The 10,387-nt window shown below is 39.1% G+C and overlaps 1 protein-coding gene across 1 annotated transcript; it reads right to left on the reverse strand.

Annotated features, from left to right (window-relative positions):
• Window positions 1–54: 54 nt before the first annotated feature.
• On the reverse strand, window positions 55–4,515 carry LOC128260701 (frizzled-4). Its single transcript, XM_052993891.1, has 3 exons — window positions 2,668–4,515; window positions 1,858–2,099; window positions 55–1,795 (listed from the first exon to the last, which is right to left on the reverse strand). Exons 1-3 carry the CDS (start codon window positions 3,690–3,692, stop codon window positions 930–932), a joined length of 2,133 nt encoding a protein of 710 aa, XP_052849851.1. The 5' UTR covers window positions 3,693–4,515; the 3' UTR covers window positions 55–929.
• Between the last annotated feature and the right edge of the window lie 5,872 nt (window positions 4,516–10,387).

A 10,387-nucleotide genomic window follows, 5' to 3' on the forward strand; every position in this document is an offset into this window, starting at 1 on the left:
AGTTAAAAATTAATCCTTGTTCTTGTTTCCGTTTTTAAAAAAAAATCTATGGTTAAAACTATCTAAATCCGACAGAAAACCCCTTAAAAAAGCGATTTCCTTTAAGATAATTAGATAAAAAAATATCAAGGAATATTATACAAATTCAATCCCATAAAGTTTTTTCGAAAAACGGATTTCTCAAGGCGCTTTTGTTTTTTTGACTTGCTCAGTTTAGTCCCTAAAGCTAATGGCACACTGAATACAATTAGGCATTACGGCTAGGATTGCAATTGCGTTTGTTTTTCATTTGTTAAGTACACTTGTTTCGGGATCAGGAGAAGAAGACAGCAAAGTGGGAACCAGGTTTTTGGCCCCCGGTTTCGAAGACATGAACATGCGTATCACAGTATTTGGTTGCTGCGTGTTTCTCTCAAAAACAAAAAAGAAATAGTATAAAAAAATGCTATATATGTACGCACAGGCGACATTAGTGTAAATGTCTAAAAGGCAAGAGTGCTTATTGGATTTGGTTACACCAAAACGGCAAAAAAGGCAACGCAAGGGGCAACTAATTAGGAGCAACATTAAGTACACACGAAAATAGGATGTGGCCCATCTAGGGCAATTACAATTCGTTGTGGGGGTTGGCTAGATAGGTCATCTATGACCTTTCGTTAAAGGCCTAAACTAAATAAGAGGACATTTCCTGGGTTATATACACAGTACATAGATAGTATTTCATTGTGTTCTACGGGCAGAGCAACTTAAATTGGAATTTTGTGTGGCATGCAGTTAAGACACCATAAACCTAAGTCCGTTTTATAGCTAGCAAAACCCATCACTTTATGTTATAGTACAAGACTGACTTTGGCACATCAGCTGCCGCAGGAACATTGACTGGAATCAGGGGACTGCTACTCCTCCCCTGGTATTGTGATTAATCCCGCCTAGAGTAGCGTCTCATCGCCATAGTGCTGCAAATGGGGATAGTAGCTGCCATGCTGGCTGTACTTTTGGGAGGCATAGCTACCCGGTGGATAATACAGGCGATGCGAGGATGAGGAGTGATGATGGTGGTGATGGTGCTGCTGCTGCTGCTGGTGATGATGATGCGGCGAGTGGCGCTGCTGCTGCTGATGATGATGGTGATGCGTGCTCCTGCCCAGCGAATAGTTGGACATCTGATTAAGCGATATGGAACCGGCACCCGGTGATGTCTTTAATTTGTAGGGACTCGGCGGCAGGGGAGCACTGGCCATTGAAGGCCGCACCGAATGGTAGGAGACCACGGTGCTGTTACAAGCGGCATGCGATCCCCGCGAGCTGCTGTGCCCATCCAGATGGACAGATCCTCCTGCTGCAGACGACTGTTTCACAATCTTTCCATTGCCCACTTGTCTCTTGTAGAGAGTGGAAATGCTGGGCCCGAGGACCCAGGCGAAACAGCAAATGCCCAACATTAGCTCCATAAAGGCGCGTACCAAAAAGGGCCACAATGGCGTATTAGTTTCACCCGATCCCAGCCAAACATCGATGTTGGCAAACTCGTAAATGACCGCCAGCAGGAGCAGAGCACATGCCAGTCCATAGATAAAAAGGAATATGCCTATTCCGGAACTACTGTGGGCACTCAGCTGCTGCAGTTGCTGCTGCAAACTCAGGGCATTGCTGTTCCTCAAGATCTCCTTGGTGCGACAGTGCACCAGATAGCCGGATATCAGGTTCATAGAGCCAAAGATCCAGTAGCAAAAGACTGGCGTGGCCACCAATATCTGCAGAGCCTTGTCCGACTGGTTGCCCACAAAACAGGCGCCTAAAAAGGATTGGTATAAGCATTATAATGGGATTATTTACAGGACCTTTGGCCAATCTCACCCAGCAACTCGTCGGCATCCACAAAACGGGCCACGAGCACAGCGGCCGTTTGGAAGGCGGGCAATCCCCAGGCCACGAAGCACACAAAGTTGTTCTGCGACAGATCCTGCTGGGCATTGGCCTTGGCATTGATTCTCTTCGCTGGACTGCCCGCAAAGTTCGAGGGAATGGCCACATGGCCTTTGGAGTCCGGACTGTGCCGACGAATGTCGCGGTGCCAGCCCAAACAGAGCACAGCCCACCTGAAAAAATAAACAGAATTTTAATAAGCTATTTAATGCCAAAAACGGGGAAATACAAATCTAGTGTTTGTGGCTACATATATATATTTAAACAGAAAAAGAAAGCAAATAAGTCTATCTATCTACCTTGCAGTTATAAAAATATATAATTATTTGACTAAATTATTTGAATTCATGGAAAGTAACTAGTAATAGGATTTATCTAATTTTAATAAATTTATAAATAAATAACTATATCTCTTCCCTTAAAACCGTATAGGCACTGTTTTAGTACATTTCACACTATCTCTTACAAATTGTGGAATTTAATGAATTTGACTTAAATGCTTAAAATATTTTTTTTATTTAATTAGTCTAGGAATACATATATGAAGCTGGTTCTAAAAAAATGCAGCGGCAGTTAAAGTATGTGTGAATATCTAAACCATTTGAATATTTAGCTGAAGTAAATATTAGTTTTGCAAATGCATCAGCTGCATTGTTTATAAACAGCAAAAAACCCTTTTGAAATGGTATATTCAGGGTATTTATAGTATCTATATATCATTACATAGCCTAGAACTCTTACCAGGCGCAGGCGGCCATCCCAAAGTAGTATCGCATGAGAAAGACACTGGCGCAGGAGGCATTGGAAAGTCCATCCACTGTGAGTAGGGATTCATTGGGGGCCTGGGGATCCGTTCCACAGGCGGTGCCCGTTCTTCCCACCACGAAGCGCACTGCCCAACCCAAGGTGACCATGTTGTGGCACCAAATCAGCGGTGACAGCAGTCTGGACCACTTGGCACTGGCCAAACGACTGCCATCGCTGGCCAACAGACAAACGGTGGCCACCAGGGCCAATCCCAGGGCGGCATAGGCCCAAGTGGAGACCCAGATCTCGGCCAGGTGCTTCTCGGCTGGAGTAAACAGTATGTCAGCCTCACAGAGTGGGGCACATCGTCCCGATCTCGGCAGCCGCACATACAAATGGGATTTGGCCAGCCCCGAGCAATCCAGCGGCAGTTTTCCACCCAATCCACCTGGCATACCCTGTCCCGGCAGTCCATAAAGATCCTGATCCTCCTGCGGCTGATGCATTTCGCCAGGACCCTCCATGCACATGGTTTCGTGATTATTCTCCCGCGGAAACCGCTCGCAATCCAAAGCCGGTGGCCAAGGGAAGCCGAATCCCTGCAGAACCGGATGGCAACGTATACGCACCGATTCACAGAGACTGCGGCAGGGCCCAATGGCGTGTACGGGTGCTTTGGGCGTACACATGGGCACATACGCGGCGCAGAGGAACAATTTCAACTGCGAACTGCAATCGTACTCTATTAGGGGGGCGAAAGTCTGCAGCGTGTACTCCACATCCGTTTGCATCTCGTGACCCACGAGATTCGGCATGGAGGTCTCGTTATAGCCGATCTTTCGGCACATTTCAATGCGAATGGTTTCGCACTGCCGGAAAGCGGGGATTTCTGGCGGGGAACTGGAACTGGAACTGGCACTGGCACTGGGACTACCACTGGGACTACCACTGGATGTGGTTCTACTAATTCGGGGATACAGGAGGATCATCACCAGGGTGTATATGATGTAGGGAGGCATCTTTTCTTCGGGTCTCTTCGATTGGTTTCCTCCTTTTCTTCCCGAAGAATCTGAACTTTCAGTTTCCTAGCTTTTCTCCTCAAGAATCAGAACTTAAGGATTCGTGGCATGCAGTTACGATTTTCTTTTTCAATAAGTCAAACTTTTGGTTTCCTCTTTTGGTTCTGAAGAATTCAAACTTTGGGTTCAATCTTGGGGTTATCTTCAATTTCAGTTCCTTTTTCTTCCCAGAAGAATTCGAATTTGGGACTTTCGTAAGTTGGTATACCTTCTTGTCATACCAAAAAATCCGAACTTGGGGAATTCTTCGCTTGGTTTCCCTCTTTTCTTACCAAAGAATTCGAACCTTATGCAGATTCTGAGTTCTTCAGTGGAACGCTGGAAGGGGTAACCTGTTCCAGGTTCTTTCCTTCCCGTTTGCCCTCTTCCTCTCGTTCTTTCCAATTACTTTCAGCTCCTCTTCTTTCCAGCTTGTTATTGTTGCTTTTGGCTTGTCAACTCGTTAACTACCTTTTTTCGGCGTCGTTCTCGTTATCGTTTCTCCTCTCTCCCCACCTCTTTCTCATTCTTCTCCTTAAGCGCCCCTTGCTCCACCGCTCCACCCCCCACTGTTCTAAGTCGATAAACGGGTTTTTCTCCAGGGATTAACTCGAGAATGCTCTAGTAAACCATATAACAATTCACAATTTTCACTTTATTCCTTTCAAGAACATTATTTTTAAATATACGTTGCCAAATTGCACGTTGGTTTAAAAAAAACATCTAATATACTTCAATATTCATTATTTTATTGGAACAATTTTTTTTCGTTGTTTGTTTACGCGAAAAGTGAGACCAAACTATTGTTATTAAGAAAATACCAATAAATCGATCGATAACAGCGCTGATTTCGATTGGCTTGTTGTTTAATGATTTCGATGAGTGATTATCGATTTAAACTAAAGAGCGCTATCTGACGGAATTTTGTGTGAACTACAGGAAAGCTTTTAAGAGGCGCACTTTTCAAAAGAAAGCTTTTTGCTTATTAAAATAATTTAAAGAAAATAAATAGCAATGCCCTCTCGTTTCGAATTGATATTAATTCCTTAAATATATTCAGAATTAAAAAAACAAAAGAAGATTTACAAAATAAGAAAAAAATTTTGGCTTTTAGTGGATTAAAAACAAAATAGTTAAGAAAACAATTTTAAAAAATCGGTCAAAGAAAGTGAGATACAAAAATAAATTATATTAAAGTATGCTTATTTTTTTAATGGCAACGTACGCTGAAATTGTTTACAACTTAAATTTAAATAGGGGACTTTTGATAAAAAAGTGTAAAATGCAATTAAAAAGAAGAAATAAGAAAAATGTGTTTTCTTAAGGTTTTAGCCATAAACTGAAGCTTTTCAAAGCTTATATCCAAGCAAAATAAATATATAAACTAAAGCTGGGCTTTTTCAGTTGGCGCTCTTTTTAAATGCTCGTACTTTTTTCAACTGGTTATCAAATCTAATTATCTTATTACTAATTTGTATAATTTTTTTTGGAAAACCAAGACTAATGAAGTTTGTCCTTATTTATGGCAATGGCAGATATTTTGAGTTAAATAACAACTAAACAAATAAAATACGTCGAAAAGTCATGATATATAAAATTTTAATTTTAACAAGAAATTCAGACTTAAACTTATATCAGATATGTTGCAATTACTTTATTTTGTGACAGGTTTATGTTTTAGAGTTAAATTACAAACAATTGTCAGAGGAATTTCAATTGCTATTTCTACGTTTATGTTGGGCCTTTGGTCCGTTTTGCCATCTCTCTCTAACCTCGTTTCACCCTCTCTTTCTCGCACATATTCGCAACACAGGCCACGCCCATATATTTCAACCCCCCGACAAAACCCGTAACATGCTACTTTTATGTATGGAACGTGACAAACACGCACATGTGTGCGAAAGAGAGGGGCCGAGGTGGTTAGAGAGAGACAGTTGCTGGACGTTTATGTATTTTGCAGGACCCGCAGGACTCGTGTGTGAGTGTGCGATTTTGATGTTGCCTAACGCACACGCGCAGACGTTAAAACACATATACATATGTGGATAGGATATACAACACACATATCCACGCTGGCTCTTTTCGCAACTGCCAACTAATTACAAAAGCCAAATGAAAGTTTTCAACTTTACATCAATTTACTAGCTAGTTCGTTAGAAAGCAGAGCCAGAAGAACGCTCAAAGGATATGGGATGCCATTCAAGTATCATATTCCACCACTCAAAACAAAATACTCATAATCCGATTCCCTAAAGTATTCCCACTTACCTTTCCGCAATCTCATCCTTTATTTCTTCATATTTAAAGGCGGTACACGGTTCACTTTCACTTTTCCGTCGCAGATTTAGAACAATTCTTGCATTTTTATTTCACGCTTCTTTTCATTCCTTTGCATCCTTAAATAAAGTTCATTTTCTTTCTTACCCACCACTTACCCCACTTACCCCACATGCCTATATCTTTATATATATTTAGATTCACCCGCCTGCAGCGGTAGGTGTAATAAAAGGCCCCAGAGAAGTCGCTGTCAAAAAAAGTAAGCCGCATCCAGCACAGTGATGCCCAGGATAATAGCAATATTGTAGAAACGATCAAAACAACACATACAAAAATTATATAATATAAAAGTTCTTACTTTTCTAATTTTTCTTTTAAACATAAGGAGCAATAAAATATTAAAAAAAAAACACAATTAAGGGATTGTCTTACAAAATAACTTTTCGATTCACAAAACCGAAAATAATCCTTTAATTTAAAACATTTTTATGAGACAGAAATTGTATTAAGTTTCTGAAATGCAATATTATTATTTTCACCATCGATTTTACGTTTTGTTTCTAGTAAACTAAATAATAAATTTATTCTTAAGTTTTAGAAAAAAAGTTTAATTAATTGAAAGCCTTTAAATAAATCTCGTTCGTGAGCTGTTTACATTTTATAGAGAAGTAAAGCTATTGATGATTTCAATGAAAAGTGTTGTTTCTCTAAAAAAGTGACTTATGGTGTCGACAAAGTGTGGCATTCCTTATGCAGTCGCAACTGGCGCCAGCAAGAAGGGAAATTCAGGGGGGAAATGGAGGTAAGGTGAGCAAAAACCCTGGCCCAGGACCTCAGCCAGAGGAAAAGTCAGTGGAAAAGCCGGGTAAAACGGGGAGGAGAGCGGTCGGAAAAGTCGGGGGAAAACTAGGAGCGCGTTGATGCACAAAAGCATTTGCTGCGTGTAAACTTGACTTTGAAATTTGCCTCATTTGCACTTGCCGCTGCATTTTGCACCTGCCAAGGATATATAAAAGCTGGATTTTTACATAAAGCCTTCTAACTGTTGCATGCCATGCGAAATGTTTGCCCAGAAGTGTATCAAAAGGATTATAATAAAACTGGTTAAACTGGGGCTATAGGTATACGAATGGAAATGGAAATTTCAATCAACTCGTTAATGAAATTGCCCCGAAAAACCGGTCACAGCAATTGGAAAATATATGAATTACAATCTAACAATTTAACAATGGAAGAAATCTACATTTAATATATTCAGGCGTTCATATAGATTTCCTTGTAAAGAATACGAACAAACAAATCCGTGTGTGTTTATGTGTAGAGGTCGTTGCTACCAGGTCGACATATACATATATTTAGAGCTCTTACAGCTAACAGATATGTATACATATGTGCTTACACTTTTGCCTTGCACTTGTTTCCCTTTTTTCACGCTTTTCCTTCGGTTTTCAAGGTGTGGAAGCCACATTCAATATAGGTCTTTAAGATTGTATTTTGGCTTCTTCTTACAAATTGATTGAACTTAAAACAACATATTAATATTAAGGCTAAATCGCTTTTACATTGCATTTATGCCTTATTTGGCCAAAATAACACGCGTAAATACTTTTTTATAGATTCATAAATAAAGTTGTGCGGAAAAAAAAATTGTTTTATGGATATAATTGTTTTGTTTTTATAATTAAATAAATTAAATTCTTAATGTAGTTTCTTTTCCTTTCTTCAATTTCTTCCTTTAATTCTTTTAAGATTCAATTTCAGTTTGAGTGTCTAAATCTCAACTTATTTTATAGCTATTAAGGCCTCTAATTACCCTACAGTTCCGTACGTGTTTATATGGCCTAACCCCCGTATTCGATAGTTGTTGGCATCGATTAATCATTTCCAACTGACCACTGGGCATTAGTTCATAAATCATGCTCAAATTGTTGGGATATTTGGGCGCGGCGACAGCTTTGTACCACGGCGAGTGGTTTGCACCACTCCGATCCTGTGGTTTCAATATGGATGTACAAATGTCCTGCGAATGGGGATGTGGATGAGTACGAGGATGTGGATAAGGCTGATGATGGGCACGAACGGAGCGCACGCGTAACCTTTGCACCCCGCCCAAAATCAAAAGGTCTTCGGATGGCCACTGGTCACTGGGCAAACAGACATGCGAAAAACAGTATGTAAATTCGTTTGCGGACATCTGGGAACGTTGTCAACCCGATTTTCCGGCTTATTTCGTTCCAAGGGCGTGGGGAGAAAAAATAAGGTTTAGGGGGGCTTTCAACTAAGACGGATTAAGTATTCTAGCAAAAAATTATTGTCTTTTTAAAATTGTATTATTTTCTTCTTTAGGGAGCTTGTAAATAGGACGGATTAACCTTTCCAACAACAAATTACTATCTTTTTAATATTTAATTATTTTCTTCCTGAATAGCAAATTACTTTAATATTACATAGTTTTGGAGTTTAGCATTATATAATATTTAAGTGATTTGCTATTTTTAAATTTTCCGACCATTTTATTCTGGCATAAAATGTGATCACCCCAAAATGCCTTATATAAAATAACATATTAAGAAACTTAAATTGTAATGCTAATTTTAAAATATTATATAAATATATTTGAAACATTTTTTAAAGTTTTACATGATGCGGAGAATATCCAAAATCAATGAATAAATAAATTGAATGACTTAAGCTTTTGCTTAAAGAAAATGTTTGAAATTTAATTCGTTAAGAATTTTTCGAGTTATGACCGTAAAGTTGTTGAAATCAATAAATACAGAAAAATTACTTTCATTTCCTAATTTCTTATATTATATTTATCCTGAAATTAGTTTTATCAATAAGATTTAAAAATTTATGTTTACACTTTCGTTAAAATTTGTGAATGAGAGAGGAAATATTTTCGGAGGTGTTTAAACCCCTATCCCTGTCTATCCGCAGCCCTGTTTTTCTATCATTCACTGTGATTCGCATGCGTATTTGTACCCGGTGATGTCCGAGGATTGGACTTTGATGAAATGGTGGACAGGGGTCACTTGCGGTATTAAATATTTTGAAGAGGGTCGTCGCTCGCGCTGCGCAATTTCCAGCTTGATTTATATATATAGGTATATAGTCTGTTCGAGGGGGTCGAATTCGGGTCGAATCGGGTTACTGGACAGGGTTATTGTCACGCCCAGAACTTTTCATCAAAAGGGGTTGGTTGAACTGGAGTTGCAGAAGTCGTGAGACACAGGTCAAATCTTTGGTTAATTAATTTGCCAAACGGGATTTGCATTGCCTTAAAAGGCTGAGCTCCTCTGGTGGATTGTTTCTTGATTTTGATTTGCATTTATTACTGGCTTGTTACTTGCTGTTGTTGTTCCAGGTGGAGTTCACAATTCAATATGAAAATTGTGGGGAAATCGCGGAGAAAAGACTTTTTATCGGGTCAGCCAAGCATGCAGTGCTCTTCATATTTTCCGCCCACTCTCCCCTTCAAGGATATACAACCCCATTTTTGGGGATCCAATCTGGGACTCCTTCGATGGCACATCAATCTGGGCATAATGGCCTCAGATAATAGTGTTTGTTTGTGCGCCAAGGTATGCGTATGCAAAATATAAATATAAACATATATATATGTATATGTATATATTCACGGTGAGTACACAGAAGATTAGGGATGGAAAGGATGTGAGCTATGCGTTCGTGACTGGTTTAAAAAGGAGCCAACGGCTTCGGTTTAAAAAAAATTCAAATGGCTCATCTCAGGAATATTCCTGTATTTTATATATAGTCCTGTATATTTTGCAATTTATAAGAACAATTTATTAAAATTCCAAGCAAGTTTGTTCTTAAGAATACGTAGTAAGGATCAAAAATTAAATCGTTAAAAAAAATAATAGTACTAATACTGTTGAACCATAATTTTAAAATGTCTCTCAGCTGTTATTAACATATGTATATTTTAATGGTGTTACTTTTTTTGAAAATAAATTAAATCTTATTTAGGCTACTGTTTTCAATTTGTTATTTGTAAAACCCTTTTAAAGGCTATAACACTTTAAGAATTATTAAATAAAATGCCAGGCCACTTAAAACAAGAGATTTCTTCGAAAAGATCGTTAAAAATCATACATTTTGACTATAAAGCAATGATTATTTTTCATAATCGTGTCACGCACTCATAGCTGCAAAAAATATACAGCCAGCTATCTTTCTGTATGTTTGTGAGCAGGTGCGTGCCTCTGTCTATCAGCGAACACTTTTCAATTTCCAGCCAACGCAGCGTATGCGCGATGGCAATCTGTTCGCCCAAAACCCCCAATCTTCCCCCGAACACCCCTCCAAAAGTCCTTTCTTTGGCTTTGGGCTCTTGGTTTTCGTTTTTCGTTTTT

The sequence above is a fragment of the Drosophila gunungcola genome (assembly GCF_025200985.1).
Source record: "Drosophila gunungcola strain Sukarami chromosome X unlocalized genomic scaffold, Dgunungcola_SK_2 000036F, whole genome shotgun sequence".
NCBI lineage: Eukaryota > Metazoa > Arthropoda > Insecta > Diptera > Drosophilidae > Drosophila > Drosophila gunungcola.

Coding starts and splice junctions, on each gene's coding strand:
- LOC128260701 (XM_052993891.1), bottom strand. CDS start 3,692: ATGCCTCCCTACATCATATACACCCTGGTGATGATCCTCCTGTATCCC. Junction 2,100..2,667: donor GGGATGGCCGCCTGCGCCTG/GTAAGAGTTCTA, acceptor TTATTTTTTCAG/GTGGGCTGTGCTCTGTTTGG. Junction 1,796..1,857: donor GGATGCCGACGAGTTGCTGG/GTGAGATTGGCC, acceptor AATCCTTTTTAG/GCGCCTGTTTTGTGGGCAAC.